Genomic DNA, 20,416 nt, shown 5'->3' with positions numbered 1-20,416 from the left:
GTTTCCCTTATGAACATGCTTGTATGCTTAACTCGCTCCGTTCTCAATTGTTTAATAAATTTTTTGCTGTTTGCGGCTGTTCCTCCATTTCCCCCTACTTCGTTCTTTTATCTCGCGAATATGTTATTGCAATCCTTAACGGGAGCGTTTCAATAAACTGATTGAAAATAGTTTTGCATTTACCTTTTTAGTAAAAGGCGAGCTTTTAAGCCTGAGAAATCACCGCGTAAATGCACACGTTTAATTGCACATGTGTTAATATGTATGCTTACACAGTATTAAAAGACAGTCAAAAATTAACGTCATTTACCTTCGTTCCCGCGTGTGACTCGTGCTGTAAATCTCTTCCTTGTTTTTAGTTCACGTGATTACGTAGGAGGCGTGATGACGCGATACGTGACTCCGCCTCCTCCATTACAGTGTATGGACAAAAAATATGTTCCAGTTATGACCATTACGCTTTGAATTTCGAAATGAAACCTGCCTAACTTTTGTAAGTAAGCTGTAAGGAATGAGCCTGCCAAATTTCAGCCTTCCACCTACACGGGAAGTTGGAGAATTAGTGATGAGTCAGTCAGTGAGTGAGTGAGTCAGTCAGTCAGTGAGGACTTTGCCTTTTATTATTATAGATATATAATAGTAGTGTGATGAGATCTCGTGGTACGAGATCTCGCGAGATCAGATTTGTCTTGTGAGATGCGTCTGGTCTCGCGAGAACGTGACGATATCCTTGTGTTATTGGCATGATGGATTGTGAGGGAGAAGTAAGGATAGAAGATGCGCCCGCGACATTTAAATCGTTGGTGTGGCAACATTTTGGATTCCTTGTGGAAATAAGAAACAGCGAAAAAATGACAGACAAGACAAAGACAATTTGCAAACACTGTAAGAAATTAATACCATACACCTCTGCTAACACAAGCACTATGCAAAAGCATTTAGAAAACAACCACAGCTCGTTACTAAAAGCTGCGCCTGTGAAGAAAACGGAAAGCAATTCAGTTCGCATGAAAGGGCAAACAACCATAACAAATGCCTTTGCAGCTAAACTTCCACCATCCAATGCAAGAGCCACGGCAATAACAAGAGACATCGGCGTTTTCATTGCAGCCGATATGAGACCATTTTCTGTGGTGGAAAATCTGGGATTTCGGCGACTCATCCACACACTGGAACCAAAGTATGCTATCCCGTCACGCGCACATTTTACTCGCACGGTGGTCCCGACCCTCTACAGGGAGTGCAAGGTAAACGTTGTACAGGCTCTGAAAGAGGCAGAAACCATCGCCATAACTACTGACGGTTGGACTTCTAGGTGTACACAGAGCTATATCACAATTACAGCCCACATTATCAACAGTAATTGGGAAATGGTACATTTTGTACTGCAGACGTGCCCACTTTTTGAATCACACACAGGGGCAAACGTCGCTGAAGTTTTACAAGAAGCTGTCACACAGTGGGGTCTTAAAAAGCCAAACCATTGCATCGCTATTGTAACAGACAATGCGCGTAATATGGATGTGGCTGTGCGCGAGGCAGGATTTGAGCCGCACATCAAATGCTTCGCGCACACAATAAATCTCGCTACACAGGCTGGCCTCGGTGTTGCGCGTGTCGCTCGTTTGCTCGGGCGGGTGAGACGTGTAACTGCTTTTTTTCACCGGAGTTCGACAGCTGCCGCGGTACTGACATCTAAGCAGAAGCTGCTACAACTGCCACCACACAAATTAATAATGGACATCACCACGCGATGGAATTCATCATTGGATATGCTGGTTCGTTACCTGGAGCAGCAGCGCTCACCAGCCCAGAAATAAGACAAAATGCCCAAAACATTGACACACTGGATATCTGCGACATTGTCAATGCCGAATTTCTTGTGAAAAAATGTAGACATGCTTATATTCTTAAAAAAGAACATGACCATATCTTAGGCTGTTCTGTATAGGTCATTACCTCATTACCTAGGTCTTAGCTCTTTTTCCATGCTTAAGAAAATTTTGTTCATTGTTTTGTACTCTGAGTTTTAAGACAGCACTACTTTGATAGTTACACTAATTATGGTTAATTGCACGTAAAGGGATATTTGTGTTGTTTATTATTTATTTTTATTTATACTATTTACCCTAAGTTCTTGTCTATAAGCCGGACTCATGTATTAGCCGGAGACCAAAAATCATACGAATTTTTAAAATAAAATCGTATCATAGATAAGCCGGACTCATGGATAAGCCGAACGTACTATAACCTATAACTAATAGAAGGGAGGGAGGTCAGTGGTCTCACTCGCGCCCATTTAATTTCTTTAAGGGGGGAGAGAGTGTGAGATATTGCCGTCTCTCTCACTCCCCGCATGGCGCGGTTGGAGCGGCCGGAGCGCGTTCTTTCTGCTCTGGGCGTCGCCGAGTCAACACGAGCGCGTAGCGGTCATTTAAATTGTGATTTTATATGTAAGCATATTTAAATATATATCGCGGATTTCTGCGGACAATGGGTCTTTTAATTTCTGGTACATGCTTCCTCAGTTGGTTTGCCCAGTTGATTTCATACAAGGGACGCTATTGGCAGATGGCTGAGAAGCTATCCAGCTTACTTTCTCTCTCTCTCTCTCTCTCTCTCTCTCTCTCTTGCGCTGACGTAGGGGGGTGTGAGCAGGGGGGCTGTGTGCAGCTGCTTCCTGAAAGAAATGCTGCACGGAGCTTCGCATACTTAAAAGCTCAAAGGGCACGTATTGATTTTTTTTATCTGTCTCTCTCTCTCTCTCTCTTCCTCTCTCTTCCTGCTCCTGACAGAGGGGGTGTGAGCTGCCGCCTTCAACAGCTTTGTACCGGCGGTGCTTCGCATACTTAAAAGCCAAAAAACCCTATTGATTTTTTTTTTGACTGCTTGCTTTGCACTCCTTTGAAAAGGAAGATATGTTTGCATTCTTTTAATTGTGAGACAGAACTGTCATCTCTGTCTTGTCATGGAGCACAGTTTAAACTTTTGAAAAAGAGACAAATGTTTGTTTGCAGTGTTTGAATAACGTTCCTGTCTCTCTACAACCTCCTGTGTTTCTGCGCAAATCTGTGACCCAAGCATGACAATATAAAAATAACCATATAAACATATGGTTTCTACTTCGCGGATATTCTTATTTCGCGGGTGGCTCTGGAACGCAACCCCCGCGATGGATGTATAAGCCGGACTTATGTATAAGCCGATATTCTATTTTTTCATTTTCACAACTTTTTTCCTTAGATAAGCCGCGGCTTATTGACAAGAACTTAGGGTAATTTTATTGTGCAATTAATTGCTTGTCAGTTTGTGGCAAAATATTTTGCAGTGTTTACATGTTATTACTGCATATCATTCATCAAAATAGAAGTTTTATTTCATAAAGTTGATTTCAAAATGGACATGCATTTTTTGCATTTTGTGTTTTTCAGTTAAATAAAAGGCTATTTTTGCTATATATTTAAACATTGAGGATTTCTTTAAAAAAAATGTCTAAAAGTCTCGTCTCGTTCTCGTGAACCCTGTCTCGTGTCTCGTCTCGTGGGAAAAGCGTCTCGTCACACCCCTAATATATACATATCTGCATATATATATATATATATATATATATATATATATATATATATATATATATATATATATATGTAATTGTGTTGTCATTGTTATGAGTGTTGCTGTCATATATATATATATATATATATATATAATATACAGACACACACACACATAAACATATATATACATATACATATATATACATATCTACATATACACATATATATATATATATATATAAATATACACATCCATATATATATACATATATATATATATATATATACACATATCAACATATATATACACATACATATACAGACATACATACACACACAGATATACATATACACATACATACATACACATACATACATACCTACATACATACATACATACATACATATCTACATATATATATACACATATATATATCTACATATATCTAGACATACATATATACATACATACATTGACACACACACATATATATATATATATGCACATATCTACATATATATATATATATATATATATATATATATATATATATATATATATATATGCACATATATATATATATATGCACATATATACACACATATCTACATATATATATATATCAAAATACCCACGCTTCGAAGCGGCGAAGTACTGCTTTAAAATTTTTATTAAGAAGAAAAGTAAACCTTTTTAAACTGAGGGAAAATGAATCAATAATTATTTGTTAAGGATCTCTTTGTATACCACGTTGTCAGTTCGCCCCTCCGTTGTAATATGACCAAGCTGTGTGCTGAGCTTACTGTTGAGCATGCAACGTACAGTTGGCCATGTGAAAAGCAGTCCTGCCTCAAATCAATGCCAACCTCTTGTAGGGTCTGTCCGTGAGACTTATTAATTGTCATTGCGAAGCAGAGCCTTAGTGGAAATTGGAGGCGTTTGAATTGAAATGGGAGATCAGAGGGTATAACGGGGATGCGAGGAATAAAAACTCTCTCCCCTGAGCCACCGCCAGTAAAAATAGTTGCCTCATTGAGGTTCTTTTGCAGACACGTGACCTGAAGTCTCATGCCGTCACAAAGTTTCAGTGGCTGTACGCAAAATCCACAATCGGTTTCATATTGTTTTCGTACCTTATCAATTGTGTAATGTGTTTTTTGAACAGGTTTGATTCATCGAAGTGATCACTTCTGCTGCGTTCAGTCACTTCACGTGAGCCACTCTCTTGTGTGATGTTGCGATGTCCACGGGTTTATTTAATGTTAGCTAAGACCCGGCAGTTAAAAGTTTCTCGCTACAGCAATTTTAACTCTGTTACAAAGTGATCCAAACTATCGTTTATACCTTGTGTCTTCTCATTAAACTTGTATCTCGCGAATATGGCATTGCAAACGGCAGCGGGTCAGTTCACGTGCTTACGTGGGAGGCGTGATGACGCGATATATTTTGATATATATCAAAATACCCGCGCTTCGCAGCGGCGAAGTACTGCTTTAACATTTTTATTAAGAAGAAAAGTAAACCTTTTTAGACTGAGGGAAAATGAATCAATAATTATTTGTTAAGGATCTCTTTGTATACCACGTTGTCAGTTCGCCCCTCCGGTTGTAATATGACCAAGCTGTGTGCTGAGCTTACTGTTGAGCATGAAATCTAACGTGGTTTGTGCCCTTCAGAATGAAAACAGTTTGCATTTACCTTTTTAATAAAAGGCGAGCTTTTAAGTCTGAGAAATCACCCCGTAAATGCACACGTTTAATTGCACGTGTTAATATGTATGCTTACACAGTATTAAAAGACACTCAACAATTAACGTCATTTACCTTTGTTCCCGCGTTTGATAAATGGCGAGCTTTTAAGCCGGAGAAATCACCCCGTAAATGCACACGTTTAATTGCACGTGTTAATATGTATGCTTACACAGTATTAAAAGACACTCAACAATTAACGTCATTTACCTTCTTCCCGCGTTTGACTCGTGCTGTAAATCTCTTCCTTGTTTTCAGTTCACGTGATTACGTAGGAGGCGTGATGACGCGATACGTGACTCCGCCTCCTCCATTAGAGTATATGGACAAAAAACAGGTTCCAGTTATGACCATTACGCGTAGAATTTCGAAATGAAACCTGCCTAACTTTTGTAAGTAAGCTGTAAGGAATGAGCCTGCCAAATTTCAGCCTTCTACCTACACGGGAAGTTGGAGAATTAGTGATGAGTGAGTGAGTGAGTGAGTCAGTCAGTCAGTCAGTCAGTCAGTGAGGGCTTTGCCTTTTATTAGTATAGATAAAAAAACTGAGACATCACACGTACATAAGTATTCACAGCCTTTGCTCAATACTCAATACTTTGTCGATGCACCTTTGGCAGCAATTACAGCCTCAAGTCTTTTTGAATATAATGCCACAAGCTTGGCACACCTATCCTTGGCCAGTTTCGCCCATTCCTCTTTGCAGCACCTCTCAAGCTCCATCAGGTTGGATGGGAAGCGTTGGTGCACAGCCATTTTAAGATCTCTCCAGAGAAGTTCAATCGGATTCAAGTCTGGGCTCTGGCTGGGCCACTCAAGGACACTCACAGAGTTGTCCTGAAGCCACTCCTTTGATATCTTCGCTGTGTGCTAAGGGTCGTTGTCCTGCTGAAAGATGAACCGTCGCCCCAGTCTGAGGTCAAGAGCGCTGTGGAGCAGGTTTTCATCCAGGATGTCTCTGTACATTGCTGCAGTCATCTTTCCCTTTATCCTGACAAGTCTCTCAGTTCCTGCCGCTGAAAAACATCCCCACAGCATGATGCTGCCACCACCATGCTTCACTGTAGGGATGGTGCCAGGTTTCCTCCAAACGTGACGCCTGGCATTCACACCAAAGAGTTCAATGTTTGTCTCATCACACCAGAGAATTTTCTTTCTCATGGTCTGAGAGTACTTCAGGTGCCTTTTGGCAAACTCCAGGCAGGCTGCCATGTGCCTTTTACTAAGGAGTGGCTTCCGTCTGACCACTCCACCATACAGACCAGATTGGTGGATTGCTGCAGAGATGGTTGTCCTTCTGGAAGGTTTCTCCTCTCTCCACAGAGGACCTCTGGAGCTCTGACAAAGTGACCATCGGGTCCTTGGTCACCTCCCTGACTAAGGCCCTTCTCTCCCGATCGCTCAGTTTAGATGGCCGGCCAGCTCTAGGAAGAGTCCTGGTGGTTTCGAACTTCTTCCACTTATGGATGATGGATGCCACTGTGCTCATTGGGACCTTCAAAGCAGCAGAAATTTTTTCTGTAACCTTCCCATATGTGCCTCGAGACAATCCTGTCTCGGAGGTCTACAGACAATTCCTTTGACTTCATGCTTGGTTTGTGCTCTGACATGAACTGTCAACTGTGGGACCTTATATAGACAGGTGTGTGCCTTTCCAAATCATGTCCAGTCAACTGAATTTACCACAGGTGGACTCCAATTATGCTGCAGAAACATCTCAAGGATAATCAGGGGAAACAAGATGCACCTGAGCTCAATTTCGAGCTTCACGGCAAAGGCTGTCAATACTTATGTACTTGTGCTTTCTCAATTTTTTTTATTTTTAATAAATTTGCAAAAACCTCAAGTAAACTTTTTTCACGTTGTCATTATGGGGTGTTGTGTGTATAATTCTGAGGAAAAAAATGAATTTAATCCATTTTGGAATAAGGGTGTAACGTAACAAAATGTGGAAAAAGTGATGCGCTGTGAATACTTTCCGGATGCACTGTATATTAGAGTTCAGAGGTTTTAACAAATCCCCAGGTGACCAAAACTTACTATAACCAGTAGAGTAGTTCTCCTCTTACTGATTGGGGGACATATCATTTATCTTTAGGGATAATGCTCAGGAATATCTTGGTTCAGATTAGCCAACTCAGTGATAAACAAAATGTTTTGGGATCTTCTACTATAGTGACTTCTAAGAATTTCTCTGGGGTGAATGAAACATTCTCAGATTTGCAAGGTTGTAATAATTATCAAACTATCAAAATAAAGCCTTGGACTTCCTATTTTTTTCTGCAGCTCAATAACAAATTAAAAAATTAAATGCCGCAGGCTGTTACACAGAAGAACTAAGTACTGAGCCATAATGCACAGCTGGTCTTCTTTTTAAATGGCTGAATCTCATAATGATGGTGTTATTTGTTCATAAAGTGTTTATAAAGTGTATAACAATGTGTGTGTAATTGCAAGAGGTGGATCAATATTCAAGCCTTGGCTTGAAAAATGGACAAGTTTGGTAAGTCTTTAAGATTTTCCTCCATGCTCCGTAGCCTCCAACATAAAGTACCTATGTGGGCAAGATATTTTTTTGTAATTTATAGAAAGTACTTTTTTAAATTATTGCTTCTTGATTTGCGCCTGATTCCAGTTGTGAAATGGAATTAAGTGCAATATTGTTTCAGAATTTTAACAAGGCAAAAAAAGGACAACAAACAAAACTAAAACTCAAATTTGTAAAATGTATGTAATTACAAGCAAAATAGCTGAACCATTAAAAACCCTTAGTTATGTTTAAAATAACCCTAATGTTTTAAACTTGTTTAAACTTAAACTTTTAAAGTCTGTTGTAAGCTCAGTTGTAGTAGAATATTTTTCATTTTTTTCTCATGTCATTAGTCATTAGATAAAACTAATCACATGCTGTTGGAGATTAGTTCACATTCACAATAATTGTGTCTAACTTCAGGATCATTTATTTAGTTGTTCGATAATTTTTATTCTTTATATCTCTGAATAATCTTCTCTTTATTGTTCTAGAAGTCAGCGTTCTCTGCCACATGAAGGACAGCCAAATGAAATGGCCCAAACTCCAGTCCTTATTTCCTGCGCAGATCAGTGATGACTATTTTGAAACACAAATGAAAGTGTTCTTCAGTGAAGAAACTATGAACTTTCATTTGCTTACCTCCTTGCCATGCCCTGACTGCGAAAGATTGCATTAGGATACCACTCTGTGTGACTTGAGGTTTTCCTTAAAACTTGCAAGAACTTGAATTTAGTTTTGTGGGTTTATTCCCTCTTGTTAAACACAGAAGATTAATTTTATAAAGGAGAGGAGCTAAACTGGTCACTTTGTTTTTTGTTAATACTTGTCACTTAGTGGGCTGTGACAAGTTATGCATTTAACTGTTGAAAGGAGAAGGCTGCTGTTTTAAAGGTCAAGTTTTGTTTAAAAATTGCATTTTTGTTACTTTTTTGCTTTACATTTTTTATGTATTGAGAATAACCAACTTTTTGCTACATTTTGTGTCAGCATTGATCATACACTGTATGAAACTCCCTCCCTATATGTATTTCAGGCATCTTCTCCGGTTTGGTGAGTCAGCCATCCTTCCTGAATTATGTGGTATGGCAGATGCTCTGTGCAGAAGGCATTATTTAAGTGAATTAAACTGGGAAAGATGTATTATTAGCTATACAATCTACTATACAAGTTTTTTTTTCTATATAATGATTTTTAAGAATATTTAATTATAACAAAGTATATTTAAATAGTAAGTTATGTTTTCTTGTATCTATTTCAGGGTGTCAAAAATCAAGAAAAAAGTGATAGACTGTCGTTAAAAGCCAATTTAAGAAAAAAAGTTAAAATAAAGTGGTTAAAAAATGTAATTTTAATCATATGTGCAAATTACACTTAAAATGAACCAAATGATCCATGCACTTTAGTGAGTAAAATACTTGTTTTTTATTTGAAAACAGGAGATTTAAATGCTTCCCAGTAATACAAAACTGCTTTCTGCAAAATACCAAAATACTGTCTTTTCTTTTTTCTTTGGTGAAAATTAAAGTTTGGTGCACAAAAAAGCAATACACCAGTACAACTGAAGGGTTTAACACGGGGAAAACAAATTGCCCTTTCCTTAAACAACCGTGCATAGATTTACTTGGTAAAATAAAAGAAAAGTAGTTTATACAGATTTTTTTCCTTCCTGAAAGACAATCCCTCCTTAGTACTGGTAAAGTTTACATTGTTGCAGTGCCTAGATAAATGCTGTGTTCATGAAAATGTTAATGTAGTCTGCTTTTCTTACTAATGGTGTAATGAACTATTTTACTTTGGATAGAGTGAAGGAGACATTAGGACTTCTAGAGAAGTGAAAATGAGCATCTCATGATTTAATTCTATAGAAAATCTGTATAGCCATTGCCAGTAAGGCTTATATGCAAAACTTTTTGAAGTGTTTATGGTATTACCATTGCAGCCTTCAACATACTTGTTGTACTGAGCTATCTGTGTTCCCAAAAATGACTTGTTTGATAATGTGTAATTATTTGATACTTCAACAGAGTCATCTGTACACAGTGCACCAGAACTCAGTTTTATATTTATAATGCTAAAAGTGCTGAATAGATTGATCACTGCATTTAAAAAAAAAGTTCAAATACTTGAATGTGAAAATGTATTTTTGTGACAACTCTTGACCTTTAGCACAGTCTGTGTAGCTTTTCTATTTAATGCAAGTGTGTGCTAGTAATTTTCTTTTGTAACCTCCACACTGCATTAACTCCTATATAGAACTACTAGTCTGACATCAGTTCGATTCAGAAATTTCAGTTTTGTCTAAGTTTTTAAATTACATTATTTCTTCCATTCCAGACATGACAAATTATTTATGCGAGTGGTTTCTTTGGGTAGTGGGTGGTTGGTGTGATGGGCAGAATATTGACACTTTATCAACTGCATTTCAGAGGAACATGATATGCTTTTCCTTTTAAAGATGCCAATTATTAACTTCAACCAAACATATATAAAAAAAGTGCTATAAAACATAAATAAACTGTTTTAAGGAAAAATATCAACGTAATATTGTTCCCTATCCAACATGGCCTCATTCTTTTAAACCTTCATTCATATAGGTGTCATCACTGTAGTGGTTCAAGACAGAACATTGTCCCAGTTTCTAAGTTTTTCTTTAACACCAGCATTACACTGCAAACATTTTGTAGCTTCTGGGAGAAAACTCATGCCTTTAAAGGGCATTAAAAAACAGCATATTAATAATTAAAAACAATGGTGCTTTACTATAAATAACATTATTAAGTTTTCTTCTTGCCCCGTTTCTGCATTGTTTTGTTTTTTTTGTATCTGCCTTCACTGAACAGAAATCCATATGCCATTTTTTGTACCTCATTCATCTGCAAATGTTTTAACAATTTAATTTATGGTGTCCCATTAAGTCTACTCTAGATTGAATGTTTTTTGGGTATGAGATAGATTTTTTTATTTGATTACAGTTTATACATACTTCAAATATTCTTTTTATGTCATTGCTGGTATTAGTGTTGCTCGTTCTAATTTTATTTTATATAGGGTCATCATTGACATGAACATTTTTCATTTAGAGTAGTCTATTTGCTTTTATTATATAGTCAAATGTTATGACATCTTTTCATTAATTATGTGTACCTCATTTAAAGATACAAAGTATTTATTAACGAATGCTTCACAGAACCACAAGCGTTTTTCTGAAAACTGCTACATTACGAATAGTCCAGTTTACAAAATAAAAACTGCTTTGAAAGTAACCTTTTTGAGTAAATGTTTCTGTGATGAAATAACCTGGGAAAAAATGTGGACAGTAGATAGTCTTACTGCCAAATTATTCAGCATTATGAAGAGGTTCTAAAAAAGCAGTTAAACCCTAGTTCAGTTGTCATTTTTCTCATTATGTTGTAGATTGACAATATTGATCTGCAGTAATTAAGTTTACTATAAATTATTTCTGTGGAAAGGTTTCAAAGAATAGAAAAATATGATATGTATACCAGTTGAATATCTTGACTTTTATAAACAAATGAAAAATATATCCCCTCAAAAAAAAAAGTCTGATTGTAGCAACGCTTATTTGACAATCTAGAAATATTTAATAATGTGCTTGTTTCATTTTTTTTAACAAATCCTCGGTTACTAGGTGCCGGAAGAAAAAGATTTACGCTTGTTTTTAAGAATACCTGTCATAAAAATATTTTAATCAAAAGCTTTTATACAAAAGAAAGTGAAGAAAGCATATTAAAATTGTCTGAGTACGTCAAAGATTTGTTGTTAAAAGGGATCACATAAATTTCTTGAATAGACAAAAGATTTGAAAATGTCACCTATTTGTGCCTTTTCAAACAGAAAGTTTATGACTGAAACAACTACCAATTGCTAACTTTTAGAACATAGGTCTGATATTTATCATAATCCCATTACTTTTGGTCGGTTTCCATTCTTCTTTAACACACATACATATACTCCTACAATCTTCTTGCATGCTTTCTCTTTGCAGTTAGTATTATAATGTGGGCATGTAGCTGATAAGTGATTTTGTAGCGTTAAATCACAAATTTTAAAAAAGCAGCTCGTGGACTAGCCAAAATATCACATGGTGAATTATTATAGCCTTCTCTTTATTATCAATGGAACAGTTATTGAAATTTTTATTTAATAGCTGACACTGTTTTTTTTAATAATAACATTCTAGCCTTGGATATACAAAAACACATGTATTTTTCCAGATTATCTTAGTTGGTTTCCTGATTTTGCATATTTAAAGTACATGGCTAATATTAGATAAATTATTACTGTAGGTTTGATCTGATATCAGATAACCTCACAGGATTGTCTTTTATTTTTCAAGTGAGGTACTTAAGTCACATCTTATGTGTAAAAGTGTTGGAACATTTCAGCATAACATAAGACCAGTTTATACCACCAGGTGACAATAAAAGACAAATGCAATGCATGAAACTGAAAAATGCAAGCTGCCCCCAGGATGTTTCTCTTTTAGAAACATTTTTTTTAAAAATAATTTCTTGTATTTTTGTTTTACTTTACAAATATACAAAATAGAGTGCAAAATGATACTTATTATCATAAGATTTAAATGAATCTATAAAAGAATGAAGCCATGTTTACTGCCTTTGGCCTTTAAAAGTTGCGCTTTTCTTCTTAGTTCTCTGTTTTGTGCAATAATCCTTTTTTAATTAAATTGATCCTTCTTTTTCTTTTTTGTAATTGACTTTTTTATATTTGTCATTTTTATTTTCTCCCTGTCAATGTGGCTACATTTGTATTACATACATATGTTCACTTATGTCAAATGCAATTCTTTCATTTGACTTCTTTACCTCATAGACCTCTGTTTGGGTTAGATTTACTGAATAATGACTGTTGTGTAATGCTTAATAGAAACACAATAATTTTATTTCTTAATTCTAAAGCACGTAGGCACTGAAACTTGTAGACATTTTTGCAAAGCCTTTAGTCTAATAGCTTTTAAGACTTCTATTTTAAAGTACTGTGTCATTTATATTGAGAGTTTCACACACATGTTAATTATATTTGTTTTAGAAACATGTTGTATAGTTTTGTGTACATTTCTGCTTCCCAACTACATGATACTGCTGAAGAATTACTTTATTTAAGTGTAATTACTTTTAGGTTTTACTGAATACTTATAGATTGTAGAATTCAAATCATTAATTTAAAGCAAGTTTTTATTTTATTTCAACATATCTTTGACTTAGCTATAAGAGTAGCTGAGAATACTATCTAATAATTGAAAGAAATTCATGCCATTCATTATACAGTGAGCATATTTATTTGTGATCCTAAAACTATCTTTTTAAACAGTTAACACTGTCACTTTTTCTTCAAAGTGGTATCTTCAGATAATAAAGAAGAGGTAAGGGTTCACTAGTGACCCCATCAATTTATACAGTTTATATGTCACATTGTACAATTTCTGAAAAGGTTAATCCACCTTTTCCTGCTCACTGCATGTAATAAATAGAAACCAACAGTGCTTATAATTCTTGTGAAGCTCGCTATGAAAAGCCATCTACCAATTCTTTCACCCATTTTCCTACCCTCCTTTTTGCGTTATTGAGTTTTGAGCAGCTGGAGCAGGAACCAAAACAGAATGTAACACCACTCCACTGCAGGAGATACAAATATTCACACATGGCCAATTAAGTTTTTCATTTTACTTATCATGAATGTTTTTGATTTGAAAGAAATATTGAATACTTGGAGAAAAACCAATGTGAGGAAAGGGAGAGTGTGCAAATACCACAAAGACAGTGTCTGTACTGAGATTTCAGCACACCTCCCTAAAGTAGTATACATTTATAAAAAGATTTTTATTTAAACTACATTTAAAATAAAAGGGATCAAGCATGTCAGGGACAATAAACTAGAAAACCTGTTGCACTGAGCTGGGAGTAGCCCTGCTATTTTCAGATAGAAAATCAGCACAAATTACTCTAGACTTGCATTTTGTGGTACTCTGGCTTAATCATTTGACATCATTGTTTCAAAAAGATAATATTGGTAAAAATAAACAGTAATATGATTGTTGTATCTTACCAAGCTATCTTCTAACAGCTTAAAACAAATGTCGGTTTCGGTTAAGGACATTTATTTCTAAAGAGATTTATGTCTGTTTTGTAGACTTGAAGGAAATTACCAAAACATTGTCCAAGGTTGGTTGTAAAACACAACCTTTTATTCTGTTCAGGTGCATCAACATGTAAAGGATTGTAATGGATAAGTAGACCAATGTTTGCTACTTAGAATACTTCTATAATTGTGTGGATTTCTTATATTGCATTTGGTAAACATACCCTTTAGTGTTAGCATTGCCTCTTGAATGTATTAGCATTTTTAACTTGTATTTTTTTATTTTTAATGTGTTTTGTAAGTTTCCATTAGTGTGTGACTGATTTATTTTAAGAAGGACTTTGCAATATATATAGATAATAGATTATTTGTGATATTGGCTGTTTGTCCAGATATACAGCAACCATCTACTTTCATAGCTATAATTTATTTTAAAGTCTATGGAGTATATATTAGTAAAATGTATATATGTTTAAAAATTATATCTAATTTTACAGTTGTTTAATTTGTTCAGATATAATGAAACTATACAAACCACACTAAATGCAGATAAATATTTGTCAGTATAGACATATTGCCAAAACTTCCTAATTTTAGTTAAAATATATTTCATATATTCATTCTCACATACTGTGTATTATTAGTGTTTGAGACCTTAGAAAATGAAATTGCTGAAAATACTGCTTGAAAGTCTATAGAACTAGCTAGTTCAGCTAGAACGTTAATGCTTCCAAACATATGTGCAATTATCTTTAACTAGTTTTCATTGTATGTATTTCATTTTTGCTCCTTAATTAGTCTTTTTGCTACCTTAAACAGACCGAATTGCTCAGCCTAATTCTTTTTTCTACCTTTTGTTTCTACAATTCTGGTATACATCGGTTGGTAGCTTTTCTAATGAATCTATCCTCAGTTAGGGAAAGAGACTAAAGGGTGTGCAAGGAAAGCAAAATGCACGCATGCCACCAAGAACAGAATGTTTGAGACAAAATATGCATAATAGTACTTAATAGTAGATTTCTCGTGGCAGCACATTTTATTATTTTTTGGTTAGCCAGCAACTATTAGTAGCATATTTATTTGCACACCTTGTCCCTGCTCAGGATAAAGCAGTTACAGAAAACAGAAAAGTTTGTGTGTGTACACAAATATGGTATGTGTATATGTCTATGAGTATATACATTTTTTACTTACTGTACATATACAGTATATTGTATAGTACTGCATACAAAAACACGCACACTCAAAAATGGCATTGAAAGTGCTATAATTTCAAAATCAGAATTGAGCACATTAATGTCTTCTGAAGGAAACGTTGCCTCATTTTGTCAGGATGATCATGCATATCTGCAATTCACTTAGATTAATGTATTTTGTTAGTACTGTATCATGAGATAAAAACTTGATTGTTGCAGCCCTTTCATAAATGCAGCTTTGCCTTATTCTTTGACAGATTCAGAAGGAGAGAAATTATGCAATGCAGCATATTTACTATAAAATATTTCTACAGTTTCAGATTTTATAAGAGTGCTGTTCAAATAATCTTGACTAATAGCAGCCTAATATATGTAAATTCTTTTAATAGCAATATCTATTTTTTATTTTACTTCATTGTAGTTTAATTTTGGAAAGTTCTTCCTTATGTCCAGGATTGATTCAATAACACTATTACAGTTAAGTAATTATCAAAATTAATACATATATAAATTAGTAATAAGTCAGAAGGCACTTATGTTTGAAAATAGTAATGCATTTAAAAGATTATAATCATTGTGGTTATTGTTTTGGTCTCTTTTAAATTGTTAGAAAAATAAGGATAACATGCAAGGATCTTAAAACTCCGTAATTGTGAAATAACTTACATAGGCAAAAAGACACTTTCTGGAGGAAATACATACATTAATTTGCTTTTGTTTATAGTTTAGCAGATGTAGCATTTTAATGAACTATAGTAATTTGGTTATAGACAAGGTTTTATTTATAAACCTTTGTTAACCCCTGAAAATATGATACTTGCAGCAACTGTCAGCAGGAGGCATTATTTCATTACTGTTACAGCCTGTTGACACATAGTTCACACTTCCTTTTTATACTTATTTAATTGTTTTTCATCATTTGCAATATTTCTGGCAGTGCATTATTTACATTGCACCATGTTTAATTGAGGACATTTGATGAAACTCACAATTAGTAGTATAAGGAATGTCCCAGAATTTTCAGGAGTGTGTAAACCCTCATAAAGTATAATCTTCACTCTCAAGGAACATACTTCATCATCACAATTTTATATTTTGAATTATTAGAACTGTATTTGCTCTTAATTCTGCCTTTAACTTATGTTCTGCACATGGAATATTTTTAGTAATGAATTTTCCCAAAACTAGCAGTTGCAACAGGTTTTAAAAAGTCATTGATTTTATATCTGGTAATAATATGTTATATCAAAGATATTTGTGCTTCCTATAATTACTTTATAAGATTCTCATGAAGGAGTTTTATTTTTAATTTATACCTCTTTACTGTTCCCATGAAAACAACAAAACAAAGCGCTTCAGAGCTGCTGTAGTCATTGGCACTGAGGGATTTCTTTGTAACCAATATACCAATAGTTCAGTTAGACTTTTGCACTTTTGGTTTTATTTTAACTGTTCAGTCTTCTTATAACTTTAGAATTTACCAAAGTATTTCCAGCAATTACAGTTGATAGGAAAGAATGGAGCTTCAGTTTATTTTAATAATACAGTGCCTGGTGAATACTCTGTTCACATGTAGAGAGAGGCCAGTTGCTTTTATTAAAGGAGTAATCCTACATCATCACCACTAGAGGGCACTTCCACATGATCCAAATAAAGAACAATGACACAAATTAGGCACTTCAAAGCAGTCTATACAAATTTACGTTACTCCAGTTGATGTTGGGCTGCCACAACCAAACACGTGCAGTGTGTTACAATACTTGTATAAACCGATTAGGTTTATGTTACAATTGAGACAGCACTTTCTCATACCATTGAACTCTGAGACTCTTAAGAGATGAAAGTAAAGTGTTAAGGACCAAATATGTTTTTATTTTAATTAGCTAAACATTATAATGATTTTAAATAGAATATCAGATTTAGATGTAAGGGCCTCCATTGATTCCTTATGGAACTAAATATTACTTATTTCAAAAAGATTTTGTTTTAATTAGCTTTAGGTTTTTTTGTGGTTAAATGCTCGGTTTTTTGAAATTCTCTCCATTTAACATTCTGGTCACAGTGTATGTACAGTGAGTTAATGAGAACATGAGGTTGTTTCCCTCAAGATGGCCTAAGTAAATAAGTCATTAAGATCTAAAAAGGAGGCAGTCATTGTTTAGTATGGTTTCTTGTTCTTAATTTCAGAAGATTTTTCTATGAGATCACTAAGTTGGAGTAGGTGATAAGAAATGGAGACTGCCATATTTTGGTTGATGAGACAAAAGCACAAGATCTCCCCCTGCTGTGTTAAGAATACAGCCTGGAATAAAGGAATGATAAATTAAACTATAACAATATTCCTGTATGGTAATTTTGAGCAGGGAATATGTATTTTAAACAGGGAAGGTAAACTGTATCTGTTTCACACCAGATCAATTTTCATCTTCCTTTTTTTTTTTTCTTGAATCGGGACCCTTTAATTTAAAGTCATATTTATGAAGATTATTTCAGACGTGAGTGCTACTTGTTTTAGTAGTTATTATACTATTTCTGTGTCTCTTAAAAATTTTATTCCTCCGTTGAAAAGAAGGATTTCAGGAGAAGCTCCCTTTCTCTTTTATAATTTTTCCTTTTTTTCAATAATTTCTTCAGATCCAGCTAGTCCAGTGTTCATTTTAAGTCATCTAATTCTGCCTTTGCAGCCTTTAGGTCTCATATTATGTTTAAAAGTACTATCATTCTTGCTTTTCAGTAATTCCATATTATTTCTGTTTCATTTTACTTATGCATTTTGTTTAAAATTACTTATTGTCTTTTATAAAGAAATTGCCTTGTATTACTTCCATTTTGGGTAGAGGAAGAATTGCATTTTGTGGGTGCGTGTCTGTTCCACCTGTTCCACTGCTGCTTGAGGTTTGCAGCATAATCTTTTAAGATTAAACAAATCAGATTATAAGAACTGGCTTGAATTTTTACAATAAACCTTACAAATGTATAATGATACAACAATGCTATGGGACCTAATAAATTAAAAGAAACCATGTTTACTGCCCATTTAAAGGCATTTGTGTACACAATAGTTTTTTTAGCCCTATTCGTACTGAATTTCATATGTTCACTGCCTGATTGTTAAAACTTTATTATTTTTATCACACTGTGACTCTTCTCTAGTAGTTTGAGAACAATAAAGGATGGGAATGAAATAATGAGTATCATTATCCCGAAATGCCTGGAACCAGAAGTATTTCAGATTTTGTTTATTTTTAGATTTCTGAATATTTGTATATACATAATGAAATATCTTCAGGATGGAACCTAAGACTAAGCAAGAAATTTATATTTCATATACACCTAATAAATATAGCCTGACGGTAATTTTATTCATAATTTTTTATGATTTTGTGCATTAAGCTAAGTTTGTGCACAACAGCATCATCAGAATACCTGTATCATCTTTTAAACAACAGCAGCAACATACAGTGAGAGGCTTTCAGCCCCTACCAGTGATGCTGTGTTTTGCTAAAAAGATTACTGTACCTAGAGAATAAGCAAAAACACAGTTAGTAATGCACGTAGGTTTGGCGGTGATGATGTTTGATAGTAAACTGGCGACAGAATGTCATAGCCTAAGTTACCTCTAAGCTACACTGGTACACAGTGGTACACCTTTTTTTATTTGCATCATGCAGCACTTTTGAACTCCCACACAGCCATTATCACACCACTATCCCGCACAGCAGCTTAAAAGTATGGCAAAGCTGTTAGCACGCTCTTCACCGTCCTCCAGCATGTCTCTTTGTTCATGTTTTGGTGCTTCACAGTGCTCAACAGTCCACCTGGGAATCCTCTCCCCACTTGTGTACTGGTGATTCAAAATGCTCAGCAGGCAAATGAAGATAGAACTTGGTCATAAAGTTAATGTGTATTTTCACATCTATTCATCAGTAAAAAAAAATTATAATGGGAACATTGGTCGGAGCCTCACATGGGAAAACAAGGCATATTGTAGAATTTTCCACTTGTGGTATGATGTCACCGCTCAAAAGGTTTTGGATTTTGGAGCATTTCGGTTTATGGATGCACAATCTGCATTTATGATGATGTATACAGCTGAACAAAATACTACTTCTGTTGAGCAGTTGAATTTCTGGTTTGGACTTCAAACTACTGTGAAAGTTATGTATGACCTATGATACTTGTTAAAATAATGGCAGTCTATACTATAAAATATAAATTACAGATACAATAGGTTTTTTTATATTCTGACCACATTTAAATCCAAGTTAATGAATCAAAAATTGATATAAACATCACAGAAAAAGTTCTGAAGTACATTCTAAATTAATTTTGGAGCTGAAAGTGTTATAGTTGGAATTGCACAACAGATGACAATGCATTATATGCCAGTTGTCCAGCAGACTACTAAAAACATAAACATCTCTAAAATTAGAGTTTTTTTTGAGAGCTACGAAAAGCAAATTGATAAAAAAAAAAAAAGTCCCTAGTAATTAGCAGTTAGACACAAAAACTATAGGTAGATGACATTATGGCTTCTTAAATTATTTTTACTTGTTTGTGTATTTTTATTAATTCTGTTTTTATTTTGGTTGCCATTTACATTTATGTACAGTGATATTACCCCCATTCAACATGAAACATGTTTGTTTTAATCAGAATGTGCCTGTGTATATAGCTCCTTTGTATTGCTTTATTCAGAGTCCCTTATATATTTCTAACTAATATACTGTGTGAAAATTAAATCCAGAGAATTTACTACTGAAGAATAATAGATCCAAGCCACTAGTATCTATACAATTGCTTTATTTGAGAATAGTTATTTTATATTGTGCATTGTTTATTGCCTGTCCTATTTGTTTGTGACTTTTTCAAATCTTCCTATTGCTGTATGCAGTTACAGTATTCTTTACTATACCTTACTATCAGGCAATAAAGCTTATTACATGTTTTCCACTGAGATTCTGTGTCAGTATTTTTAAATATTTTTGTTTAATTAAAATGTTCTACTTAAAGTTACTTCAACTGTCTGAAATTGCATGTACTTCTTTTCAGTGATAAATAATGTGATGCAACTTTTCATTTTACACTTGTTCTACATTATTCACAGAGAAAAGTGAAAATAGCAATTGAAGATTCATTAGCAAGTGTTGGAGAGGTAATGCAGAATTTGTTACCTGTATCTTAAAAAATTAACATTATTCCTTTATTTTTTTGGAAGCACAAGAGCAGAGCTGCAGATTGTTTTCTTTTTTCATTTATGTTTA

At 34.5% G+C, this 20,416-nt stretch overlaps 1 protein-coding gene across 1 annotated transcript in view; it reads left to right on the top strand.

Moving 5' to 3' along the window:
* LOC114650543 (HMG box transcription factor BBX) overlaps positions 1 to 20,105 on the top strand; it is a 312,812-nt gene extending 292,707 nt beyond the window's left edge. The window contains 1 exon segment of the mRNA XM_028800239.2: positions 8,328 to 20,105. Within this exon segment, the coding sequence (XP_028656072.1) occupies positions 8,328 to 8,409 (82 nt within the window). The 3' untranslated portion in view covers positions 8,410 to 20,105.
* Positions 20,106 to 20,416: the final 311 nt, after the last annotated feature.

The sequence above is a fragment of the Erpetoichthys calabaricus genome, chromosome 4 (assembly GCF_900747795.2).
Source record: "Erpetoichthys calabaricus chromosome 4, fErpCal1.3, whole genome shotgun sequence".
NCBI classification, from domain to species: Eukaryota; Metazoa; Chordata; class Cladistia; order Polypteriformes; family Polypteridae; genus Erpetoichthys; species Erpetoichthys calabaricus.
Note: the sequence above shows the minus strand (reverse complement) of the source record. Positions and strands in the feature narration are given on the sequence as shown.